The sequence below is a fragment of the Pyricularia grisea genome, chromosome VII (genome assembly GCF_004355905.1).
Source record: "Pyricularia grisea strain NI907 chromosome VII, whole genome shotgun sequence".
In the NCBI taxonomy this organism is placed as follows: domain Eukaryota; kingdom Fungi; phylum Ascomycota; class Sordariomycetes; order Magnaporthales; family Pyriculariaceae; genus Pyricularia; species Pyricularia grisea.
The window spans coordinates 3,709,251-3,735,346 of NC_044975.1; the positions used below are offsets into that span (position 1 = coordinate 3,709,251).

Genomic DNA, 26,096 nt, shown 5'->3' on the forward strand with positions numbered 1-26,096 from the left:
TAAGACGTTGTCGATTTTATTGACAGGAGCCTGACCATGATCTTCTGTGATTGCTGCAGATGTCGGGCGCAGTCCTCGCTTGGTGTGGAGGCCAGAACGTGTGGTGTTGTGATTCATCTGATTTCCACGCGGCCAAATATTAGAAAATACAAATCAGCAATTATCTATGTTGGTAGCAAACTGAGCTGTAAAACATTTTATTTTTATTTTAATTTTCAGGTTTAACTGGCGCTTCTTACGGCCGTTTGTGCAGTTCAGTTCCATCAAGCCAAAGACTCAACAAGATGGAGCACACAGAATATTACGACGACAGCGAGGTGGCAAGCTCTATGACTGGCATGCAAACCCCAACATCCACATCTTCAGCAAGCTTAGATGGTCTGCCTCCCGCCGGATCCACAGCCAACATGGCCCCTTCACCCCATCCCTCATTCTCTCCCATTGCTATAGTCGGCATGGGAATGCGTCTACCAGGTGGTATTCATGACGCAGAGTCTTACTGGGACCTTCTCGTCAACGGGCGAACGACACGCACGCCTATCCCCAAGAGCCGGTTCGACATGGACGCCTGGCACAACGTCACCAGTCGTCATGGGCACTTTCTGGCCGACGAAACGCTGCGTCGTCTCGACACTAGCTTCTTCTCCTCTCTGAGCAGACAAGAGGCCGAGATGATGGACCCGCGACAGAGGTTGCTGCTAGAGGTTGTACATGAGGCGTTTGAGACGGCGGGCGAGACGGGCTGGAGGGGTACTGATGTGGGAGTCTATGTTGGGCAGATGGGTGATGAGTGGGACAACATGGCCATGTTGGATAGGCAGCGCGCCAAGTCTGTCAGACCAGAAGTGTCGGGGGACTATATTATTGCGAATAGGGTATCCTACGAGTTCGATCTCAGGGGGCCAAGGTCAGTTATTCTATCAAAGTTCCTATCATGTTTGAGAGCTAACGAATTATAACAGCATGGTCGTCCGCACAGCTTGTTCCTCTTCCCTTGTCGCCCTGCACCTAGCATGCCAAGATATAAACAGCGGAAACTGCAACGCTGCAATCGTTGCCGGCGTCAACCTTTCCATATCGCCATCTGAATGGTCCGTCATGACTGAGCACGGGGTTCTCTCGCCCTCGGGTGAGTGCCGGAGCTTTGACGCCGCGGGGGATGGCTTCCTACGCGGGGAGGCCATCTCAGCCATCTACATAAAACCCCTCGCCGAGGCTGTACGAGACGGCGATCCGATCAGGGCCGTAATACGCGCGACCTGTGTATCTAACGATGGCAGGGGTGCTTTGGGAGGAATCACAGTACCAGACTCGGCAAGCCAGGAACGAACCATGAGGAGGGCTTATGCCATGGCTGGGATCCATGATTTGGAGAGCACGGCAATGGTCGAATGTCATGCTACTGGGACCAAGGTAATTTCAGACTGCTGTTCTATTCTGTATCGGTTGGGTTGACTGACGGATTTGCATCAATCAAGGTCGGCGATCCGCTCGAGGCCGCCGCCGTGGCGCAGATATGGGGAGACAAAGGAACAATCATTGGATCCGTAAGTTTGACGAAAGCTCTTCAATATTCAGTTTATAACTGAGGCTAATCACCGACTGGTTGCAACTACAAACAGGTCAAACCAAATCTTGGCCATGGTGAAGGTGCATCTGGAATCTCTAGCATTTTGAAGATGGTTCTGGCACTCGAGGCCAAAACGATACCGCCAAACATAAATTTTGAAACTCCCAATCCGTCGAGTAAGTCTTTCCAAGTAAAAGCAGCATGATGGCATCAAGTACGCGTGACAAAGTCTAACACGTCTCAATAGTCCCTTGGAAAGCCGCCAAGCTCACGGTGCCAACTCAAGCCCTTGAGTGGCCTGCAGATCGCAGGGAACGCGTGTCTATTAACAGTTTTGGGATTGCAGGCACAAACGCCCACGTAATTCTCGAATCCGCCGCATGTGCCGGGGTACAAGACCGTCCCGAGCGCAACCCAAGCAGTACCGACAGCTCCGTACCGCGTCTACTTATCTTCTCTGCCAAACATCCAGCTGCTCTCAGGAAGGTGGTAGATGCAACCGAGATGTACATCAATTCGGGGCGTGCACCTTTGATAGATGTTGCTCATACATTGTGCCTTGGAAGGATTTCCCACAGCCACCGAGCTTTCGCTGTGCTTGGAGAAGGTCGAGATGCTGGGGGGCTGGAGATAGCCTATCAGGGCCAAGATGCTTCGACAGCTCTAACGACACTAGGCTCGAAACCTCCGCGCGTGGTCTGGGTGTTCACAGGCCAAGGTGCCCAGTGGGCGCAGATGGGTGCAGAGCTTATGGAGAAAGAACCCGTGGTTCGTCGGCGCATCGACCACCTCGAACGCGTTCTGAAGAGTTTGTCCAAGCCGCCAAACTGGACCCTAAGAGGTAAGTAGAGCAGTCATCTTAACTTCTTGCACCCGTCAGTTCACTGAAAAGTTAAAACCACCCAGGGGAGATTTCCAAACCCATATCCGAGAGCCGGCTCTCCGAAGCCCAATACTCCCAACCCGTCCTCGCAGCTCTCCAAATCGCCCTGGTCGACCTTCTACGCTCGTGGGGCGTCCAACCCTCAGCCGTCGTCGGGCACAGCTCCGGCGAGACACCAGCCGCATATGCCGCCGGGGCCCTGACGGCCGAAGATGCCTTTCTACTGGCCTACCACCGCGGTGGGTTCAAGCCTCTGCTCAGGGCCGCGCACAGCGGTGGCATGGCGGCGGTGGGGATGGGAAAGGCCGACATCGAACGCGGAGGCTTCCTCAAACCTGGAGTCATAGTGGCCTGTGAGAATTCGCCGAGCAGCGTCACACTCTCTGGCGAGGCGGATGTTTTGCCCGGTGTCATGGCGGATATTGTAGCGAGGGGCCCGGCGGGAGTGCTGTGCAGGAGGCTTGATGTCGAGTCTGCCTACCACTACGCTAATCACATGTGGACTGTTATGCCCGAGTTTTATGCCCGTGTCAGCGGCGTCGACGGTATTCGCTCTGGTTATCGGCCATTAAAAGTCCCCTTTTACTCATCGGTGACTACCACATGCATTGCCGAGGTCTCGACTGCTCATTACATTAAGAACATGGTCTCGCCAGTTTTGTTTGATGGCGCCGTCCGATCACTGCTGGGGGGCTTTGATACACCGCCCATTTTTGTCGAGATAGGACCACATTCCGCCTTTGCAGGCCCCATTCGCCAGATAATCCAATCCGAGCTGGGACCGAACACAACAGTACGCTACATCCCCACGTTGATCCGCAACCGCCACGACGCCACGGCATGCCTCCGCGAAACAGCAGGCAACCTCTGGCTGGCCGGGGTGGACATCAACTTTGCCGCCATCAACCCCATAGGGCGGCGTCTCGCAGATCTCCCAACCTACAAGTGGCATTACGAGCCCGGCAGGGAGCACTGGACGGAGCCCCGGATTTCCCGCGATCTGCGCCGCGCCAAGTTTGGTCACCACGAGATCCTCGGCTCGCGCGTCGTCGAGACGGGGGATGCATGCCCGTCGTGGAGGTGCAGGCTGCAGATCGAAGACGTCCCGTGGCTGCGAGACCATGTCGTCATGGGCGATGCCGTCTTCCCCGCGGCTGCTTACATCGTCATGGCTGGGGAGGCTCTGAGGCGGCTGACGAGTGGGCTTCTGGGCTCTTCTGATCTGCAGCTTGGCCTTTCGATGCAGGATTTGGAGTTTGTCGAGCCGCTGGTTCTAAGTGGCGAGAGCGTCGAAGTGGTGACGACAATGATGCCTTGTGACCTCAAGGTAACTTCAAGCGCCGGAGACAAATGGTTTATGTTTTCCATATCGTCGCTCAGCGGCAACAATAATCAATGGGTGACACACGTCACAGGAAGGTGTCGACTGGGGTGTGCGATAGACATGCCTCCGACACACTATGTCCAGGCGTCTTCGCAGCAATTGCCGCGGGCCGTGGATCCACAAGGCTTTTATCAGACCTGGAAGCGCTACGGCCTCGAGTACGGTCCCATATTTCAGAGATTGATGCGAGCCAGCTCAGATGTTGGCGAGATGCGAGCGATCGGCACAGTAAACACATGGTGTGCCCCTGAAGAGAGAAAACTGTACTACCCAGCAATCCATCCTACTGTTCTAGACTCCAGCCTGCACGTCTCTATCATTGCAGCCTGCCATGGACTGCAGAGAAAGTTCGACAGCGTTGCGGTTCCCAAGTCGATCAAGGAGCTATACGTCGGCGTCTGCGATGATCAAGCTGATCTCCAAGTCAGGGCAGAATGCCGCACTGCTTCGCATCAGACTAGTGAAGTCACGGGAATCTGCAACGACAAGGTCGCTTTCCACATCCGAGGGCTTGAAGTGGCGCCAATGAGCATTGGAATGTCTACGGAAGACCAAGATCCCCATGCCGGACACGTTCTGGAATGGAAAGCCGATGTAGACCTTTCCCGTGCTGTTCTCCGCCAGCCAGGGAACCATGAAAATTCGGCAGGCTTCGGCATTGCGGGAATTCTTGACCTGCTTGGCCACAAGAATCCCAACATGACCATCCTGGAAATTTGTTCAGGTGCTGAAGGCAAGACCACCAACACCATATTGAACAGTCTAGGACAACACGGAACCCAAGCCCGGCGTTATGGTACATATATCATCGCCTGTGACACTGAAGATGCGTGCATGGCCACCAAAAGGTTTGTTGGGGGTGAAATTTCAGGACTGCAGGTTATTTGGCTGGACCTATCGCAGGGCAGCTGGCCAGAGACAGTTTTGAACCAGTCGTCGTGCGATCTTGTGATTGCCGAGCCTCGAGCAATAATATCAACCTCATCAGGAGCCACAGAGTTGCAGCACAATGTCTTGGATAATGTCAAAAAGCTACTGCATCCACATGGCCGTCTCTTGATAAACGGATCCCCCGGCTGTTGTGACAGCAACGGACCCGAAGTGCCATTCCACGGCGCCAGACTTTACGACTGGAATCATCTCAATGATGATATTTTGTCAGAACTCCAAGCCAGTCAAAAGTACAATCTGTCCGCAGACTCGTGCCTTGAGCGACAAGTCAACGAAGTTACAAGTGTGGAAGGCCCATTGATAAAAGGCGTTCAAGGTCCGAAGAAAAGACTTAGCCTTCTAGCATATGATACCAGTCACCCAACAGTCGTCGAGGCAGCACATCATATAGCTACCCATGGCAACGACTCCCAAAGCTATGATTTGGACTGGTTCTCACCAGGCCAGCTTCTCCCAACCAGTCAACCGGTTGTCAGCCTGCTTGATTTAGAAGAGCAGTCCTTCTTCAACGAAATGACTGCCGACAAGTGGGTGATGATCAAGAACTCTATCCTCTCCCTTCAAGACACCGCCGGCGACGAGACCGCCAAGATGTTGTGGGTCACTGGCCTTTCACAAATCGGTTGCGAGGACCCCCAGTACTCCCTCGCGCTGGGGTTTCTGCGCAGCGCTAGGCGTGAAACTGGGGTTGATTTGGTCACGGTCGAGTTGCAGGCTTTTGGTGACGATGCATGGCACGCCGTTGCCAAGGTGCTTGACTATCGCTTTGGCACAAGCACTCGGGAAGCCGCGATGCCTGTTGCGGAGGCCGTGGACTTGGATTGTGAATATGTCTTTTACCAAGGGGAGGTCAGGATCCCCAGGTTTAGAAAAGTCAACATATCGCGAGAGTTGTCCATCAAGCAAGAGGAGAATACCAACAGGTCCAACAACATTGAGGGGCTATCGATCAAGAGGCTCAACACTGACGAGGTCATCAACAACTCGACCCTGTCAACGCCTACACCAAGAGCCTCGAGCCAGAACAAACGCCAAGCCTCCCTTCCATCTGACAGAACATATGTGATTGTGGGCGGCCTTGGAGGGTTGGGTCTTTCATCTGCCAGGCTCCTTGTCGAGCGAGGAGCAAGCCACATTGTCTTCTTTTCGCGATCTGCCGAGTCCTATCTCGACTCCCACCCCGAAATCAGCACCGAGTTTGCCGCCATGTCCTGCCGCATACAAGCCATCTCCGGCAGTGTCGATAACATGGACGACGTGGACGCCATGGTAGCCACGGCATCGGAGCCCCCAATCGCCGGGATCATACATTCCGCAATGGTACTCCAGGACGAAGCACTCGCCGACATGACCTTCTCGCAGTGGCATACCGTGATCGACCCCAAGGTCAAGGGGGTGTGGAACATCCACCACGCGCTTGCAGACCACCAGGAGCGATCCGGCCACGCACCACCCGACTTCTTTGTCCTTTTCAGCTCTCTAAACGGGCTGGGCGGGCAGATCCGGCAGGCCAACTACGCGGCCGCCAACAGCTTCCTCGACGCGTTTGCGCAGTTCCGAAGAGGCCGCGGGCTCGCCTGCTCCGTCATCGACATCGGCCTCATGGAGGACGTCGGGGTGCTGAGCAGGGACAGGAGGCGGCTGGCTGCCCTCCGGGCCGAGGCGCTGCATTGTCTGCACGAGCAGGAGCTGCTGGATACTTTGGAGCTGGCGATACTGCAGAGCAGCAACGTTGTGAACGGCGGCGACGATGGCTCGTTTGTCAGTTTTGGGCAGGTTGCCATCGGATTGGGCTCGGTGGCCAAGATGCGAAGAGCGACAGACCGCTCTGGCTGGACGAGGGATCCACGACTGCTTCCGCATCATGTCGGCGCCACCCAAACTGCGGCCGATTCGCGCAGCGACGACTCGAGTCGGCTGAGAGAGCTTCTTCAGTGCTGTGCACAAGGCGGCGACGTCCCCATCTCCATCACCGAGGAGGCAGCCGGTCTTTTGGCGCACCAGATTGCAATCATTCTAGGAGGGTTCATGATGCAGAGCGAGACCGGTGAGGTAGACGTGAATGTATCCATGAAACAACTTGGCGTGGATTCCCTCGTGAGCATCGAGTTGCGGAACTTGTTGCGGAGAAAGTTTGGGCTGATCGGCTTGCAAGTGCACGACGTTCGCGGCTCTGCAACTCCGGTAGAACTGGCAATACTAGCCATCGAGAGGATGCTGGTGGCGGCAAGAGAGAGTCCGAGGTCTCGAATGCCGGCAGGAGTCCCCCCAGTTTGACCAATGGTTAAGAAATTTTCATTGTGGATGTCTGCAGTTCTGATTCGAAGCAGTGGTTCTGTAGGTCCTAGGTTTCTTCATTGGGTTGCGTTCAACCGCAACATATTAATAGAGGCTGCAAAATCATGCTCGTGTGTTTTATCTTGACGGCCGTGGTCCAAGAAAGCAAAGTAACATCTACACCTGCGGGTGTTGGAGGGCGCCTGCGACCATTGTTCCACATTTAGGGTAATGAATACCAACTTAGTTATGATATCGCCTCCAAGCACACCATCAATAGGAATATCCTCATGACTACACATAGTCTGACTGTCCATGCGATGGAAATGTAACCAAAGTGCAATGAAACAGCTTGGCAGTGGTAAAAGTCTGTACATAATTTCGCCCGGGTATGCTAGCTTTCTATACACGGAAATTATGTGCTACTAATCATTCCTAGTGAAGGAGTACACATCAATTTATTTTATAGACCCAAGTCTCCAAGATCTGTGTTTTTACTCTCATTTGAAACTTAATGTGAACTAAACCGTATATATTTGGTCTTGGCAGTGGTAGGGCTGTAGTGAGAAAGGGGGTCAACACCAAGCTTTTCCAAGACAAATTTATTTTCCACGGATTTCTCATGTTCTTGGTTGAGCACACAGTGTTCCCCAGATCTAGCCAAGATTTAATCTCCCTTGTCTTCCCGCAACATAACAAAGTTTAAGAAAAGTTGGTGGTGGGCTGAAGAAAGTACAAGCCATCGCCGGTTCTGGAAACCCACCGATTCTTGTCACGGTTGATCGTGATCTCGGACAATTTCTACATTAAGCTTGTACCAAGTCTCACAGAGCACGAAAACATGGGTAGGGACTTACGCTTGGCCATACAATACTGCTTATAGAATAGATCGTCGTGTCTCAGAGGACTGAGCGGATCCGGTCCTCACTCGGATGGAAGTCGGAATCGGCCGTGAGCCAAGCCCGACCGATCGGACGAGTCACGGCGTGGGTAGGCACAATGACTATCACCGGATATGTTACCCTAGTGTGCTAAAGCTAATTATGTCGCTGACGTGATATTACTAACATGAACCATGGTAATATTTTTATCAACCAACGGTTCACAATTAAGGTGATTATTGGAATTACGTAGTTAAATTGGGTTTCTTCGATCTGGTGACAATATCGAACAAATATTAACGCAAGTTTAATTGAAAAACAACAGCCGTATTAGACAATATGCTCAACACAAAATTAATGAAACCTAGTTTTACATGTATGATATTCCTAAAAGAGTAAGTCTAGCTCATAATGAACTCAACCTATCCACCACCTCCCTCCCCTCGGCCGCCTCATGAACCCAAACACTAACCCCCCTGGGCCCGACGGGAAAGTCTCCATACCCGGCAGCATCAATAGCCACAACGCCCCAGGCCTGCCGAAGAAGATCCGTCCAGCGCTCTCCCGCATGCCTCGACCCGACGCACATGCGCCTGACGGCGCGCTCAAAGCCCGTGTTTGCCACGACGGCCAGGCCCGCACCGCCGGAGCGCGCCGGGTGTCCGAACCGCGTGAAGCCGACGCACGTCTCGCCGCCCTTGCCGGAGAAGTAGGCCGCCTCGGTGCCGTACGCCCACAGCTTGCGGGCCAGCATCAGGCGGGCGGTGAGGAGGCCGCCGAGCGGGGCCTGGTGCGGCCGCGACGGGAGGAGCGTGCCGTACAGGTCGCACCAGAAGACGCAGGGCGTGCCGTGGTTGGCGCGCAGGAGGATCATGGCGTAGGCGATGGGGATGAAGAAGGGCTCTACTGGTGTCTGTTTAGGGGGGGTTTTGTCAGCGGATTGTTCCGAGCGGATCACCGAAAAGGGGGTGGCATTTACTTCTAGGGTTTGTCCGGTTTGCTTTTTGATTGATGTTAGCATATAGTTTCTCCGATTTTATATTTTTGGCTAAAGCTTACTGTATCATGATTGACCACAAATGTCTACAATATCAGACGTCATCAGCAATGCGCCCCGCATGATCAGATTGGCAGAGCGTTGGCTCATGACTTACAACTGCATTATTTGGTTTTATGGCTGCCAAAGTGTTTTCAAAAACTCTCCTCAAGTCTGGTTGCTCGCCACGCGAGATGCGGGAGAAGTTCTCAACAAGAGGAACATCGACAAGCGATATTCGGTAGTCCAGCTGCTGGAGATACCCAAGCAGGGCCTTAACATCGCCACTCCAATACTCGCCGAGGAGGAGCCAATCCCGTCCGACGGTGTTTTGAATGAGGCTCACAAAATCACGCATAAACGACGCCGAGATGTGCTTGACGGCGTCGAGGCGCAGACCACCCAGCTTCATCTGAGACGCGAGCCATTGCACCCAGTGGAAAAAGTTTCGCCGGACGTCGGGGTGGCTGTGGTCGATATCTGTGCACATGCTGCGAGTCGTCGAGTATGAGACAGTTGAAACCAAACGTTTGCGACGTGATAAAAAAAGAAAAAAACAAAACAACAACAAAAAATTGGGAGCTTACAGAAAATCATAATTTCCAAACTCTCCATCCACATCCCGTGCCCATTCTTTGCCGCAAAACTTCCAAATACCGTTAGCTTTGGAAGACTGATCATAGTCGACCCCGGTAAAATGCTCTGCGGTCCATTTGAGCGGACTATACGTTTCGCCTCTACCTGGGAAGTTGAACTTGGTCCAAGCCTCAATCTGGTGTGGCTTGCTTATTTCTTGGCGGCGATCTGACAGAAGAACCCCAGGGCGGTTAGTCTAGGTCTCGGAATTTAAAATATACGCCGTTTGTGGGTTAGTAATCTCAACGGCTGTCAAAAAAAGAACAAAACACAGGCAAACACCCATTGCCGCACCTACCATTAGCGTGAACGTTAACAGCCAAGACAGTTTCTGTCTGATCTGCACCCGTCATATGGTTGAGCACGGCATCAAACAGAATCCTAACGCCATGCCTATTGGCAACGTGCACAAGCTCCAACAACTCTTCCTTGGATCCCCATTTGGTCTGCCTCGCACCCCGTTGGTCAAACTCGCCGAGGTCGTATAGGTCATAGACGTCGTAGCCATTGCTAGTGTACCAGGCACCCTTACTCGCGGGCGGGATCCAGAGGTCGGTGACGCCCAGGGCGGCCAGGCTGGGTATCTTGTCGGCCAACCGGCGCCAGTGGTTGTGTTCTGCCGGGAGGTACCACTCAAAGGCCTCAAAAAGGGTCCGGTTGGGCGGACAAGGCCCTTGGTCCGGCACTACGTAGAGCTGCTCCATCTTGGCGGCCGGGTGGCCGTTGGACGTGGCGTTACCGTTGAGGTGGTGTGGCTGGTGGCCGTTGATTGGTGGCGCTGGGAAATGCATGTCTTCTCAAGTTGACATTTGTTAGAGCCGCTTCTACGGGATTTGCTTTCCACGTGTGATTGGGCCGTCATTTTGGGGGTGGTTTTTCTTTAATTTCTCTTGTCCTTTTTGGTTTCTTACTCATGCACCTTCTTCTGTAACAATCTCCTTTCTTTGTCTATTTTTGGGACATCGTATTGTTTCATCGAATAGGGGGCGCGGGCAACACTTTCACATGCAGTAACGTAACAACAGCCGCAAATTGTCCCAACCAGGGGGGTTTGATGTCTAATTTAAGCTCACGTGACAATATGAATCCAATCTTCAATGTGTCTTGGTAATTGGACAAATTAGTCTAGTCTAGTGGACTTTTCTTTTCCTTTAGATTTCTCACAAAATTACGAAGTACTAGTCAGTTAGTTGTCCGGTTTGTTTCCCTCCCGCCAAATTTGTTCTTTTGTCAGTAAAACATCATAAGAGTGGGGAGAAGGGGGGGCTGGTGTCAGACAGCCTGAGTTGGTTGCGAACGAATCCTACTTTGCTGGAACGGCCGGCACCAACCAACTATGACTCGACGTCTGATTAGCAGGAGTTCGACAAGACTCCAGGTAATAAAAAAATAAAATGGTTCCATTTCATGCAGGGGAGAGCGTTGTATTACGGGACTCCACAATGAAATTCGGTTACCTGTCCCAACTGGAGCTACGGAGCGCTGCCGGGGCAGATTGTCCAATAAAGTATTAAGGTCCCTTTTATTTTTTTTTCCATTTTTTTTTGTCATCCGTATCATCCTCACAGTCGTGATCACTGTTCATACTCTCCTTTTTGCTACGAATTTCGCGTCGATTCGCTCACACTCATTCGATGCCACTACCTTACGCAGTCACTCCTTTTCTTCTTGAACTTTCTTTTTTTTTGCCTTTCGGCAGGACCAACTAGTCATTCACTCCTTCGAAAACCCATTTTTTTTTTAACACTATGCACGCCTCCACAATTGCCCTGGCCGTTTTCGGCGCAGCTGGATTTGCCTCGGCCATTCAGTTCACCTACCCAGTTGCAAACACCACCGCTACCCGAGGTGATGCCACACAGGAGGTTCGCTGGACCAGCGTTGACACGGACCCGTCGCGCCTCAGTCTCTACCTGGTCAACTTTGTCAACTGGCCTCCCTACTACGAGCCGCTGGCTTTTGACGTCGAGACTGCTGCGGGTGCTGCTCAGGTCCGCATCCCGTGCGACTTGAACGTGTCTGGTGGATACCAGATGTAAGGCACCCCTTGTTTTCTTTCCCCTTGCTTTTGTTTGTTTTCTTTTTGTTCGCCACGTACCATAGTACTTTTTTTTGGGTGATCAAACTCGATTCAGCATCGTAACATACAATCGTAGATATTGACTCAAAGATCTAACAACCTCCCGCAGCAACGCCATCAACGGCACCAACGTCTTTGTAATCTATGCACAGACTGGCAATTTCAGCATCAGCGGCCCGAGCTGCCAGGACCCCTCGGCGACCATCCCGGCTGGCTGCCCCCAGGCCACGACCGCCATGGTGAGCCCGACCCCGACCCCGCTCCACCCTCAGACCAATGGCACTCTTGTTCAGCATCCCCCAGCCGTCACCTCTCCTGCCGCAATCACCAGCACCACTCCCAGCACCGTGACCCGTGTTAACGCCGGTACTTGTCCAGAAACCATAGGTTGGGGTCCAGCAGGCTACGGGTACCCCGTAACCTTGACCGCGGTGCCTCACCCGCCAGACGTGCCCACCATCCCCGCCGTCGCCAACGCTGCGCAGGGCGCTCCTGCACAGTCTTCAGTCTCTGAGATGACTATCGGTAACGTGGTTTACCAGACTGTGTATATGGACCTGGCCGACTATGTCGCCAAGGGTGGTTCTTGCGGTGCTTGTTCCGCATGAAAAAAAGATGGTACGGGTAAGAGTATGATGGGTGGCGATTTGAGGAGGGGTGAGTGGAAGGCGGGTAACATGTTCCGGGCCCGTAGAAATATTCGGGGGCGCAGGTGGTGGGAAGTTCATGTGGGGGGTTTATGAGAGTGGGGGATTTAGATCGAGTCTAGTTACTGTAGTACTGTTTCGACATTCTTAAATTCTTCTTCGTGCGTAGTTAGGGCGCCGGCATCTGGATCGGGCGTGGGTTTTGCTTCCACAACCGGTTGTGACATCTGGAGCTACTAAGACTACTACTGTAGTATTGACAACTTTTTAAAAAGAAAACACGCCAATCTTTTAGTTTTTGAGTTCTTTTTTTTAGATAGATAGCAAAAGGCTAATTACTGGCAACTTCAACTAGCGGCTACTAAAACTAGCTGTTTGTTCACTTCACCAAGGCATGAATCTGCAGTAGTGACCTCTCCATACTCTTTGTCCTCTCTCTCCCTTTGCTTTTGTTGAGACAAAATGTTGGGCGTTATTAAACAAGATTAAGGGCTTAGATAGATACACATATGAAAGTACCAACAGCATATAAAAAGCGCCCACACCACAGAGGGTGCAGCCCGAAAAAAAAAGCCTTCCGCTGGGTGTCTTTTTTGTTTTGTTTACATGACAAACATCAATGACACTGCCACGGCAACCAAACCCATCAGACCACCAGCACGAACACCACCGGCACCGTTGAGCGACTGCGTGGAGGTGCCGTCCTTGCACAGGCCGCTGCCCGAGAGGCTCGACTGCAGCGCGTAGACCCTGGGCTCGCCCTTGGACATGGGCATGGTGACGACGCCGGAGCCGTCGGCCTGGGCCGTCTTGCAGGTCAGGAGCTCGACGACGTTGTCGCCGGACGAGAAGCCCTTGGGGACCTGCAGGTTGTAGCTGTCTCCCTTGCTGCTCTTGTTGGTGATGCAGAAGACGAGCTGGCTGCCGTTGGGACCCTTGCGCAGGCAGTAGTGGTTGTCGTCCACCAGGAGCTCCTGCGCCAGGGTGGTGGCGTAGGTCCCGTTTGAGGCCTTGTTGGCGGCGTTGCGGGCCTTGTTGAGCGCCGCAGTCAGGACGTACAGGTCGGCCTTTTGGTTGTACTTGGAAGTCCAGAGAGGTTCGCGGTTGAAGGGGGTAGCGCTGCCGTTGAAGTGTTGCTCCTGACCTTGGTAAACTAAATGTGACAGGCTTGGCATTAGAAACTAGGTTTAAAGTTTTTTTTTTTTTTTTTTTTTTTTTTTGGGTTTCATTTTGATAAATTGCGGTAGCGTCGTCATTCAGCTTGAAAGAAGCACACATCAAAGATAAAAAAAAAAAAAAAAAACTCACCAGTAGGAATACCATCAGTCATCAGGATATAAGCCATGGCGTTCTTGGCCAGAGCCATGTCACTGTTCTTGGAAGCGAAACGAGGCATGTCGTGGTTCTCGACGAAGCTGCCAAGGGCCGTGGTGTCGTTGCAGCCAGTCTGAGCATCCTTGTGGATTGCCGACAGGCTCTTCATGGAGCCGCCGTTGAAGACGGTGTCGATCTTGTAGTATTCGAGGTAGTTGGGCATTCCCGGGAGCTCGCCCTGGTTCTGGTAAGGGCAGAAATCACCAACCTCACCCGTCAGAATCTCACCCCAAGTGAAAACTCCGGAAGACTTCACAAAGGGTGCGAGGAAGGACGGGTTGACGTGCTTGGCGGCGTCGATTCGGAGACCATCAATCGAGTAGTTGGACACCAACTCCTTGACCCATTTGTTGAACTCGTTGTACACAATCGGGGTCTCGGTGGCGAGATCGGCAAGAGCGACACCGTAGGGGTACAGCCAGCAGTTCTCGATGTTGGTGTGGTTGGGGCTGTCCCACTCGGTGACGTTGCAGTACGAATGGAAGTACTTCTGGTCGTTGAAAGGGTTGAATTTGGAATAGTCCACCTTGGGCGGGATGATGTTGTCGAACTTCTGGGCCATGTTGTTGACGACAACGTCGACCATGATGTACATGTCGCGCTTGTGCAGCTCGTCAATCAACGTCTTCAGGTCATCCTTGGTGCCAAACCTATCGTTCAGGGCATAGTTGTTGACGGACCAGTAGCCGTGGTAGGCCTCTCCGACTGCGGTGTCGTCGTCGATATTCTTGACAATGGGGCTGATCTGGATTGCCGTGAAGCCCATGTTCTGGATGTAATCCAGCTGCTTGGTGATACCGGCCCAGCTTCCTCCGCAAAACTTTTGAGCCTCACATGTCGCCGTGAGTGAGCCGTCGGTTCGGGCGTAGCGGTCAGTCATGAGCTGGTAGACGGATCTACCCTTCCATTGTTCGATGGTTGCTGCATCAGCAAGCGTCAAAAGGGCCGAGGCGGCGACCCAAGCCGAGTGGAAAAAGCGCATCCTGGGCTTTTTGTGTGACGACAGAGACTCGAGCGAGTGGGTAGTCTACTGTCTATGTAGATATAATTATGCCGGTTATCAAACGTCCGACTGTAATAAGAACAGGAAAAAAAAAAGCAAGTGAAACGCTTAAAGGAGTGGAAGCGCGATAAGAAAGAAGAACAGACAAATGACGAGTAATACAGAAATCAGACCTGACATTTGGGAGGCAAACATGACCGGTTACTACAGTACAGAAATTGTCTGGTCACATGCTACAGGGGGGACATGGTACTACCTACTGTACTCAGCACAACACGGGGTACGGGTGGCAAGGAGTTGGCAGTTTTGGGATGCTCATAATAGATCATCGCCTAATTACCATAAACTTTGGTCATAGCATGGCATCGTAAAATCCGCGGAAATTGGTTGTGGGTAGCAATGGTAGGTAGTTCAGTGTGGTAGGTACAGCTGCTGTTTACGCTAATACCAATTAGGCCACTGAGTTGCAACCGTTAAGAATTTGTAAACTCGGGTACTTCGGTACCTTGTACTTTTTGGAACAAATCGCTTGGTGATGAAGCTTGGTGGGAAGAAAGGCGAATTTTATCGAGTCTCAGTCAAGAAGTGTGCGTGAGGTGGGCATTGCTCATCCCATCGCCCAGCGTCGACTTTTTCCTTGCCATGGCCAATAGGGCGGACGGACAAGGGACCTCCCAAACAAAGGCATGATATTCAGTGGGGGGTTTTGACAGGGTGGACAGTAATGTATGTGCCGTGGTACATGGGATGGGATCATATTACGTATGGGACGAACACCGAAAACAAAAGTCATAGAATGCGAGGAACATTGTTTGCGAAAAATAGGAACTGGCAAGCTGGTTTCATACCTCAATGCCTCAAAACCTGGCGCAGCAGTCAGGGAAAAAAAAGTTTAACCGACCAAGGTAAGTTCAAGTTGAACAGGCGTACTGGGCATAATTAGTTCGGGACCTGATAACGGAATTTACGAAGTACGAATTACAAGTAGATAGATGTACAGAGAGAGTATGTAGGTAGGGTAGCAATACCTACCACACCAAGACGCTATGAAGTAATTCCATCCTTCCTTCAGCAGGTTTCTTTAGCATAAAAAGTCAAAGAAGCCAATGGCTGGGAAATGAACGAGATAAGAAATGAGTTGACAGCAGCCAGTGAGATGGAATGACATTTCCGAGGGCCCGACAGCCAGTGTGCAGGCAGACGCATACTGTCCGAGAAAGGCTCCACAGCGAACAGAATCCCTGCTTAAGAAGCCCCCCTGCGGCGCATCGTTAGTCCCAAATCTGGACTCGGCTTGTCGTGTTGGTACAAGGATGGAAATCCACGGGAGCCAGCCAAGGAGGCTTGTCAGCTTTTTATCTGGATACCTCGAATGCAAGAGACAGGGGTTGTACAGTATGTGCGGGACAAGTGTCCCGCGTAAGACTTTTAAGATAACGTCTTTTCAACGGCTGTACACAAGCCACTGAATATTGTCCGTTACTGCGTTTGACACTATATGCAGTAGTGAAGCAATTTACGATAAAAAAAATTAATCAACAGAATTCTATTAAGCTAGATCCGAGTGCAGTAAAAGTTTCAGCATACAATTGCAAGTCCTTTTTTCCATCGCGGCGGAGCGTTGTACCAAACTGGGAACATCCGATACGAGGCCAGACAAAATAAAGTGGGTGCTAAGGTTGTTGGAGCATGGCGACCCCCGGCACAAAAAAAAAAAAAACTTCTCTGGGCGTGCATCCTGCCCTGCCAATGTGGAAAAGAGCGAGTCAAGATCAAGCAAGCACGCTTGGGAATCAGGTACCATCTCTTCGCATGCACTACTAAGCAAAAAGCAGCGAGCGCACTGCCCTGCTTGATCGAAAAGTTTTTTTTTTTCTTTCTTTGCAGCGGCCCCGACTTTTCGGGTGTGTGTTACTCCACCGCCGCAGGACACGACACACACCCCCCCCTCTCCCCTTGCCCGTATGTCTGGGTGCTGAGGAAGCACCCGCCCATGTGTCTCGTTATCCCACTCTTTCCACACCCGTTTATCCGCCGCCCGACCATCTGGTCACTCTGGCTGGTGCTGAGATTTGGTAGCAGCAAGGCAGGCATCTCGCTTCTCTGGGTTTCTGTTCCTTGGGTTCGAGCTCGCATTATCACACCATGCCGCGCCCAGTCGGCGCGTAAAAAAGTTGTATCGTACAGTACATTAGTAGTAGTAGTAGTAGGCAGAATGGTGGAAGTCCCACTCCGTTCAGCTTGTGTCGTTTTTATCCATCACATACGTCAGTTGAATGTCTTTTTCCCTGCCCATAGAAGCTGCCGAAAATTCCGGCAGAGTGGGCTATCCTTTTTTGTGCACGAGGTGGTATCCATAAGGGCCTACCAACCTTGTACTTGCGTAGATCTTGACCTCCTTACCTCGTATCCTTTGGCTGTGAGAGGAAGTCATGGATACCTAGTTTCGAAAATCTCGATACCTTCCTTGCCTCCCTCCTCCTTCCTCCGCCCCATTACCCCCTTTTTTTGGTCTCTCTGTTCAGCCTCCCAAACCAGTTCCATTCTGGTCCCCTCCCCTGCCGGGTCAGTCCTAACACGAACTGTCGTTTTGGCGTGTACGTAGTCGTAGATAATTGTGGTGCCCTGCTTCCCGGCCAATCGAAGTCGGCCCATATCTCCCAGTGGACTCCCCCTACCGAGGTTTTGAGGGGTTGGTAGACCGTATCAGGATTAGAGCAAGGGATTTTTGGGAGGTTGATCGAAATCTTCCCACCCTCTTTACATTCTCTATCTTCATCTAATCTACCTACCGCTCGGAACGTGAGCACTGACGTCTCGAGGTTGTAGTCTTTCACTCGTTATCGCAAGACCGTTTTCTTGTTTTTTTTTGTTTTCTTCTTGTTGCTTTTCATACACACATTCAACAAGATAGTCATTCTTTATGTGGTGTGCTACATTCTTATTTTGATCAACCTTGTACGGTTGGTTGTTACTTTCGTTTTTTCCTTTTAGTTTTCGCCAATATGGCACCCTCACATAATGTCTTTCTATTGGCACTGACGCTCTTTACCTCATTATCACTCGTTTCTGCGCTCAAGTACGATCCCGACTATGTCGACTACAACCTCAACACAAACAAATTGGCAACAAGTCCTCTAGATTATTCTGGAAATAGGGATAAGACTAATCACACAAAGTCTCCAGCAAACTGGAGGTTTCCCTACTACACAATATTCTTGGACCGCTTCGTCAATGGCGATCCGACCAACGACAATGCCAACAATACGTTCTTCGAGCAGGACATGACATCGAATCAATTGCGTCATGGCGGCGACCTGCAAGGACTTCTCGACTCGTTGGATTACATCCAGGGAATGGGAGTTAAGGTGAGGGAGGATGACTATCACGCCAATGCTGGGGATGGGTTTGCGACAATGAGGTTCATGATGCTGACCTGCTCCAGGGTATTTACATTGCCGGTTCACCATTCATCAATGCGGCATGGGGCGCCGACGCCTACTCGGTAAGTCTGTAATTTTTTGAGTACTTACGTCAAGTCAGGTCAACTAACCATGTACAGCCTTTGGACTTGACGTTGCTTGATATGCATTTTGGCGACATCAAAATGTGGCAGAAGACCATCCAGGCGATACACGACCGGGGCATGTATGCCATAATTGATCAAACCATGGCAACGTAAGTATTCATAAGGGATCAAACTTGCCACAGGTGAAGCCTACTCATTCCAGGTAATCTAACATGGTGAAAATAGTATGGGTGATCTCCTCGGTTTCGAAGGCCATCTCAACGACAGTACGCCATTCACGGAGAAGGAGCACAAGGTGGTGTGGAAATCGTCGCGCCAGTACTTGGATTTTAGCCCTGGCAACGACTACAACGACACGTGCGAGTACCCCACGTTCTACAACGAGAATGGTTACCCGGAACCGGCGACGGAGCTGGCGAATCTCAAGGGCTGCTACAACAGCGACTTTGACCAATATGGAGACATTGAAGCCTTTGGTGTCTTCCCTGACTGGAAACGTCAGCTGGCCAAGTTCGCTTCAGTCCAGGACCGTCTCCGCGAGTGGCAACCTTCAGTCATGGCCAGGCTCAAGGTCTTTTCCTGCTTGGCAATCCAAATGCTGGACTTTGATGGCTACCGTATCGACAAGGCCATGCAGGTGACTCTCGACGCGCAGGCAGAGTGGAGTACTGCCATGCGTTCCTGTGCGAAGGATTTGGGCAAGGACAACTTCATGGTCGTCGGAGAAATCACCTCTGGTAACGTCCTGGGATCCGTTTACCTCGGTCGTGGTCGCCAGCCCGACATGAAGCCCGACTTGACCACCGCGCTCTCGCTCAAGGGTTCGACCGACAAGAAGTACTTTCTCCGTGACCAGGGCAAAAGTGCCCTCGACGGTGGCGCTTTTCACTACTCAGTCTACCGCTATCTGACCAAATTCCTTGGTCTCCAGGGTAACCTCCAAGCAGGTTACGATCTGCCGACTGATGACTGGGCGACCTTCTGGAATGATATGCTTCAAAGCAACGATTTCTACAACGCCAATACTGGTATGGACCTCTTTTTGAATTTATTTTTGTCGACCTGGAACTGAAGAAAGAAAAACAAAAAAATTGCTAACATTTCCTAGGTGAATTTGATCCCCGTCACCTCTACGGAGTAACCAACCAGGATGTTTTCCGATGGCCTGGAATCAAGCAGGGCACTGAAAGATGGAACTTGGGTTTCTTCATCATCACGATTTTGCTTCCCGGCGCCCCTCTTGTTTTCTACGGCGAGGAGCAGGAATTCTACGTCCTCGACAACACTGCCGAAAACTACGTGTTCGGTCGTCAGGCCTTCTCACCGACCCCGGCTTGGATGCAACACGGCTGCTACAAGCAGGACAACGAGGTGTACGTGGACTGGCCCGCCGAGAAGGCCCGAACCGGTTGCAACGACATCACTGTCAGCTACGACCACCGTGACCCGTCGGCACCCCTGCGCAACATGATGAAGCACATGTTCCGCCTGCGTGAGAACATCCCATCGCTGGAGCACGGCTGGCTCGTCCAAAAGCTCGCCAACCAGACCCGCCACGAGCTGCTCCGTGGTAGCTCATCACCCAGCGAGTTTGGTATCTGGGGTATGGCTAGAGGTCTCATGACGCCGTTGCAAAAGGCGAACGAGTCGGAGCCGTACGTCTGGCTGGTTTTCCACAACGAGGCCGTCGAGAAGACCTACACTTTTGACTGCAACTCCCAGGCCGACTATGTGGCATTCGTCTCGCCCTTCGACAGCGGATCCGAGGTGGTTAACCTGTTTAACAAGTCCGATACCCTTACGCTGGAGAAGTCGGCCAAGAAGAATGGCTTCACGGGCGGTTCTTCGGCCGGTTGCATCAGCAGCATCACAATGAAGCCTTACGAGTTCCGTGCCTACACGGCCACCAAATTCTTTGTCGAGACGGCACCCATGATAACCGCCTTCAAGCCCGGCCCGTCAGACGGCCAAGGACAGCACGACAGCTCGTTTGACTCGACGTATGCTGATGGCAGATTGGATATCCGCTTCGAGTTTTCCGTAGAGATGAAGGACTGCGATTCTATCACCAATGCCATTACCATCCTGACGACGACCAAGGACGGAGAAGGAAACAGCACCTCGGCCAGGATCACTCAAGTCACTTGCGGAGTCATTGATAACCCAACCACGAGGGATCTTGTCGGTTACATCCCGTCGCAGTGGTACTGGTCTGCCAAGCTCACGTCTCTGGCCGACGGTATCCACAAGGTAGTCGTCACGAACGCCCCGGCAAAGAGCGGTTCGGCAACCACGGCTGCCCGCGACGTGTTCCTCTTCCGCTTCGGCAAGCCCAACAACCCTGTCGTCTGGCCGCAGCAGGGTAACTACTCCACTAGCCTGCTCACCGGAACCAAGGACGCAATGACCATTACCCACTCGGCCCCGGGAGCGACAAAGTGGCGCTACAGCACCAACTGGGGCTCCTCATGGAGCACATGGCAATCCTACACCGGCGAAAACAGCCAGCTCATTACTCCCATGACGTGGCAGGGAACCGCCAAGCAGGAGTGGGATGGCTTGCACGTCATGGTTCAGTACCACAGCGCACCGCTCGGTACCTCGTCCATCATGCAGCACGGTGACCTCAACTGGGGAACCGCCCGCCGTCTGCCGCACGTCTTCCTCCATGGTCCTTTTAACAAGTGGGGTTACGACGCCGGTGTGCTCAACACCATGTCTCTAGCTGGTGCTGGTCTCTGGGAAAAACACTTCTTCTACGAGTGGCCCGCCAACTTCCAGTTCAACATCTGGGGTATCAATCCCGACGGCCAACCCGATGCCACCTTGATCTATGGAGACCTCAACGGCGATGGTGTCGCTGACCGTATGCCTCCCAGTTCGCTCGCCGACAACGTCGTCAACGTGACCAGCGCACCGCCCTTGCCGTACTGGTCTTGGAAGATCCAGCTCGACGATGCCAATTGGACCATCAAGCAGGTACCCCAGGGACACATCGCAGTCCAGATTATTCTCATGTTCCTGCTGGCTACCGGCTCGGTCATCATGGCGGCTGTGTCGGGATGGATCTACGTGGCAGGTTTCTACAAGGTCAAGGTCAACAAGTCTGGTTTCAGCAAGAAGAAGGGTTTCCCCCTGAAGCTCAACCTGTCTAGCGTCAACCTCATGTCCTCCAAGGAGAAAGAAAAGAGCATGGGTATGGAGATGGCTACCGTTACTCCCTCCCCCATGGTATCCCTCACCCCGGCACCCGGTGGAGCTGCGGCTGCTACTGGCAAGGACGGCAAGCGCCGCAAGGTTCTCATCGCCACCATGGAGTACAACATTGACGACTGGAAGATCTCCATCAAGATTGGTGGTCTTGGTGTCATGGCCAAGCTCATGAGCACTGCTCTCCCTCACTGTGATATCATCTGGGTTGTTCCTGTCGTCGGAGACGTCGATTACCCTGTCGACACGCCCGCCGAGTCCATGTTTGTCAACATTATGGGTTCATCCTACGAGGTCCAGGTTCAGTACCACTACTACGAGAACATCACATATGTCATTCTGGACGCCCCCATCTTCCGCGCCCAGACCAAGGCCGACCCGTACATTGCTCGCATGGACGACATTGAGAGTGGTATCCTTTACGCCGCCTGGAACAGCTGTATCGCCGAGTCAATCCGCCGCTTCAATCCCGACATCTACCACATCAACGACTACCACGGAGCTGCCGCCCCGCTATACCTCCTTCCTCAGACCATCCCCGTCTGTCTCTCGCTTCACAACGCCGAGTTCCAGGGTCTCTGGCCCATGAGAACCCCCGAGGAGAGCAAGGAGGTCTGCGAGGTTTTCGGTCTGGCCCCTGAGATCGTCACGCAGTACGTCCAGTACGGTGCCGTCTTCAACCTGCTCCACGCCGGTGCCAGCTACCTCCGTCTGCACCAGCGTGGTTTCGGCGCCGTCGGTGTGTCCAAGAAGTACGGTGACCGTTCGTTGGCCCGTTACCCCATTTTCTGGAGTTTGAAGAACATCGGTCAGCTTCCCAACCCCGACCCCTCTGACAGGGATGACTGGGACCCGTCTCAAGAGGCCGAGCAGCAGCAACCCGAGGACATCGAGATCGACGAGGAGGCCGAGTCCAAGCGTGGTGACCTCAGGCGGCAGGCTCAAGAGTGGGCTGGCCTCAACGTCGACCCTGACGCGGATTTGTTCGTGTTTGTCGGTCGTTGGTCGCTGCAAAAGGGTGTCGATCTGATTGCCGACATCTTCCCCAGCGTGCTCGAGAAGTACCCCAAGACCCAACTGATCGCCATCGGTCCCGTCATCGACCTGTACGGTAAATTCGCTGCACTCAAGCTGGAGAAGCTCATGCAAAAGTACCCCGGTCGTGTCTTCAGCAAGCCCGAGTTCACTTCTCTGCCCCCTTATATCTTCTCCGGTGCCGAATTCGCCTTGATCCCCTCGCGTGACGAGCCTTTCGGTCTCGTCGCCGTCGAGTTCGGTAGGAAGGGAGCTCTGGGTGTCGGTGCCAGGGTCGGTGGTCTCGGACAGATGCCCGGTTTCTGGTACACGGTCGAGTCTACCAGCCCTCAACACTTGCTCTACCAGTTTGAGCACGCCATCACCTCGGCCCTCAAGTGTAAGACCAAGAAGCGAGCCCAGATGCGCGCGTGGTCGGCCAAGCAACGTTTCCCCGTCGCCCAGTGGCGCATGCAGATCGACTCGCTCTACGACCAGTCCATCCGTATCCACAACAAGGAGGCCGCCAGGAAGAAGACGGGACACCGTAGTGCTCTCTTCTCCCTGAGCCCCTCGGCCGCGAGCCCAACTCCCAACACCCGCCTCATGGGCAGCGCTAGCCCGCTGTCCCCCATCCCCGGCAGCTCCGCTGGGCCACCATCACCTGGAGGCGATGCTTCAAGAACGAGGTCGCTGATAGGCCCGTCACCGGCAAGCCCTGGCCTCATGTCTCCCTATGGCGCCCCTGACGACACCCCCAGGCTCAGCGCCCCTCGCTTCCCCTGGACCGACCTCCCCACCAACAACCGAGACTCTACAATCTCCGTCATGACTACAGACAGCACTGGCTTCCGGGCCCAGTCCGAGGGCGCAGAAGGCGAAATTCTCGGGTTGCCGACGCCGCCACCCAAGAGCTTCTACCAGCAGTCGCGCAACAGCTCTATGCTGTCGCTCAAGGACGTCGTCGGTGAGCGCCACGACTTCAAGCTGCAAAAGGTAGACCAGAACTTTACAGACAGCAACGAGGAGTTCTACTATGAGTTCAGCCAAATGCTGGATGAGAGCCTGACGGCCAAGAACTCGACCACCGAGATGTGTATCGAGACCTTTATCAAGAAGAGCGAGAAGGAGTGGTTTGCCAGGTATCGCAACGCCAAGCTGGGTATCTCACGGGATGCCAGCAGGTCTCGTCCTGGTTCGCCGAGTGGAAGCCGGCCTCAGTCGAGGGGTGGTGACAGCCGCAACACGAGCGTCGTCAGCCGTGGTAGAGCCCGTCATCGCAGCGCATCAAGGAGTGGTCTGCACATTGTTGACAACTCTGACGAGAGCCAGACCTCCCCTTGGACAGATGATGAGTTTTTGCTCGGTGACGGATACAAGGCGCCGACTGGTCTTAAGAAGTAAGTATACTCATGATAACTATCAACCCAAAAAAAAAACAAAAAAAAAAAAAAAAAACAAAATGACTAACAAATTAAATCTTCAGGTTCCTCTCCCGCCGCATCGGCGACTGGCCCATCTACTCCTTGTTCCTCGTTTTCGGCCAAATCATCTCCATCAACTCTTACCAGATCGTCCTTCTCACTGGCGAGACATCGCAAGAACCCACCAAGCTCTACACGACAGCAGGAACATACTGCGGCACCTCGATCATATGGTTCTTCATGTCGCGCTACTTCAAGAGCGTCTATACCCTTTCCATCCCCTGGTTCTTCTTCGGCCTCGCCTTCCTCTGCCTGGGTGTCGCCCCCTACATCTCCGACTGGAGCGTCAGGGGTCCTCTCCAGGACGCCGCCACCGCCTTTTACGCCGCAGGAGCCAGCCACGGTGCCATCGCTTTCGCTCTCAACTTTGGTGACGAAGGTGGTGCCCCGACCAGACAATGGGTCACTCGTGCCTTGGTCGTCACCGGTTTCGCACAGGTCTACTCCCTCGGCCTCTGGTACTGGGGTACTCTGGTGGCCAACGGCTCGTACTCCGTCTCGGGCTTCGTCGGTGCCAGCTCGCTTCCCCGCGCAGTCGTCATCTGCGTCCCCGTCTGCATCATCCTCTGGGCCATCGGCATCATCGTATACCTTGGCCTCCCCGACTTCTACCGCCAGTCTCCCGACACCATCCCCGGCTTCTACATCTCGCTGGCCCGCCGCAAGATCGTCCCGTGCTTCTTCGCCATGGTCATCATCCAAAACTACTGGCTGTCGGCACCGTACGGCCGCAACTGGGCCTTCCTCTTCTCGTCTCAGTTCATCCCCGGGTGGGGCGTCGTCCTCCTCGCCATCTTCTTCCTCCTGGGTTTGTGGTCCGTCATCCTCTACGCCCTCAGCCGCCTCGCCGACGAGCACACCTGGCTCCTCCCCATGCTCGCCATCGGCCTCTGCGCCCCCCGCTGGGCCCAGATGCTGTGGGGCGTTTCGGGCATGGGCATGTACATCCCCTGGATCGGCAACCCCATCGCGGGCGCCATCATCTCGCGCTGCCTGTGGCTGTGGCTCGGCCTGCTCGACAACATCCAGGGTGTGGGTTTCGGCATGATGCTGCTCGCCACCCTGACCCGCACTCACGTCCTCGCCGTCCTGATGGGTGGACAGGTGCTCGGTTCGGCCTTTACCATGCTCGCCCGTGCCACCAGCCCCAACCGTCTGATCCCGACCGTCACCTTCCCGGACTTTAGCGAGGGAATCGGGGCCGGACTGTCGCAGCCCTGGTTCTGGGCCTGCTTGGGATTCCAGCTTCTTATTCCGTTGGCGTTCTCCAAGGTGTTCAGGAAGGAGCAAGTTTCAAAGCCATAATTCTTTTTAAAAAAAGAAAGGTTTTGGGGAGAGGAATCGAAGGGGGGTATATATGTATTCTGGGAGGTTTCTACTATACGCCGCAATGTGTTACGATGGCCAAACAAGGGTTTTTTGTTTTTTTTTTTCTTTTTTTCTTTGATTTGTTTCTAGGCATCATCACTGGTATAAAATAGATCTTGTAAAGTCTTTTTATTTTGTTTTCATTTTTTTCATTTGGGTTGTCTATAATAAAATGTTCGTTCATCTACTTCCGCGCCTCTGGTGATTGGTCCCATCTGTGTTAAAGCTTCTCTCCGTAATTTCAATTTCCACCTGGTGGCAGGAAGACCAGCAATGGTGATGGTAGCGATGAAGCGGATGACCTGAGTGTTAAGTTGTTGTCCCGTCACCCTTTAACAACAAATACAGGCTCGGTCTTGGATCGACCCCTAACTGTTTGACTGTTGATTTTATGGATGTTGGAATGCTTGTCCAAGAGGCTGACACGGATTCCGGAGATATCAGAGTCACCGAAATGACGTTCGAGAAAGTGGGTCCATTACAAGGGCTGTAAAAGCCGTCGGAGTGAGGCGTCTAATTCCGTCGGGATAAGAACCCAACCCCCGCGAGGCGAGAACCCCTCTTCACTTTAACTGGCGTGTTTCGTCCTCTGCCACTTGTGCCAACCGATGATGAAAAGCTCAGTATAATCTATGCACACTTGATAACAGCTTTATAGTGAAACAGACAAAAGAAATCGTGCTCATCTGCTCTGGTGACAATCCAAGTACACATGCATCTGATGCACGCTAATACAACGTAACAGGCGCTCAGAAAACCAAGATATGCA

The 26,096-nt window shown here is 53.0% G+C and overlaps 5 protein-coding genes across 5 annotated transcripts; 3 read left to right on the forward strand and 2 right to left on the reverse strand.

Moving 5' to 3' along the window:
- Window positions 1-201: 201 nt before the first annotated feature.
- Window positions 202-7,320, forward strand: PgNI_11075 (uncharacterized protein). The gene is made up of 6 exons (XM_031131049.1): window positions 202-907; window positions 963-1,413; window positions 1,479-1,547; window positions 1,623-1,746; window positions 1,818-2,411; window positions 2,477-7,320. The coding sequence occupies exons 1-6, from the start codon at window positions 285-287 to the stop codon at window positions 7,063-7,065; spliced, it is 6,450 nt and encodes a 2,149-aa protein (XP_030979698.1). The 5' UTR covers window positions 202-284; the 3' UTR covers window positions 7,066-7,320.
- A 1,032-nt stretch (window positions 7,321-8,352) lies between these two features.
- Window positions 8,353-10,409, reverse strand: PgNI_11076 (uncharacterized protein; the record flags this gene model as incomplete). The annotated part of the gene is made up of 4 exons (XM_031131050.1): window positions 8,353-8,946; window positions 9,101-9,473; window positions 9,570-9,786; window positions 9,917-10,409. 4 exons carry the CDS (start codon window positions 10,407-10,409, stop codon window positions 8,353-8,355), a joined length of 1,677 nt encoding a protein of 558 aa, XP_030979699.1.
- Window positions 10,410-11,219: 810 nt separating this feature from the next.
- Window positions 11,220-12,306, forward strand: PgNI_11077 (uncharacterized protein; the record flags this gene model as incomplete). Its single annotated transcript, XM_031131051.1, has 2 exons — window positions 11,220-11,653; window positions 11,808-12,306. The coding sequence occupies exons 1-2, from the start codon at window positions 11,367-11,369 to the stop codon at window positions 12,304-12,306; spliced, it is 786 nt and encodes a 261-aa protein (XP_030979700.1). The 5' UTR covers window positions 11,220-11,366.
- A 641-nt stretch (window positions 12,307-12,947) lies between these two features.
- PgNI_11078 (uncharacterized protein) lies at window positions 12,948-14,701 on the reverse strand (the record flags this gene model as incomplete). The annotated part of the gene is made up of 2 exons (XM_031131052.1): window positions 12,948-13,498; window positions 13,654-14,701. The coding sequence occupies 2 exons, from the start codon at window positions 14,699-14,701 to the stop codon at window positions 12,948-12,950; spliced, it is 1,599 nt and encodes a 532-aa protein (XP_030979695.1).
- Window positions 14,702-17,727: 3,026 nt separating this feature from the next.
- PgNI_11079 (uncharacterized protein) lies at window positions 17,728-25,506 on the forward strand (the record flags this gene model as incomplete). Its single annotated transcript, XM_031131053.1, has 6 exons — window positions 17,728-18,090; window positions 18,168-18,227; window positions 18,285-18,400; window positions 18,477-19,279; window positions 19,360-23,875; window positions 23,962-25,506. The coding sequence occupies 6 exons, from the start codon at window positions 17,728-17,730 to the stop codon at window positions 25,262-25,264; spliced, it is 7,161 nt and encodes a 2,386-aa protein (XP_030979696.1). The 3' UTR covers window positions 25,265-25,506.
- Window positions 25,507-26,096: the final 590 nt, after the last annotated feature.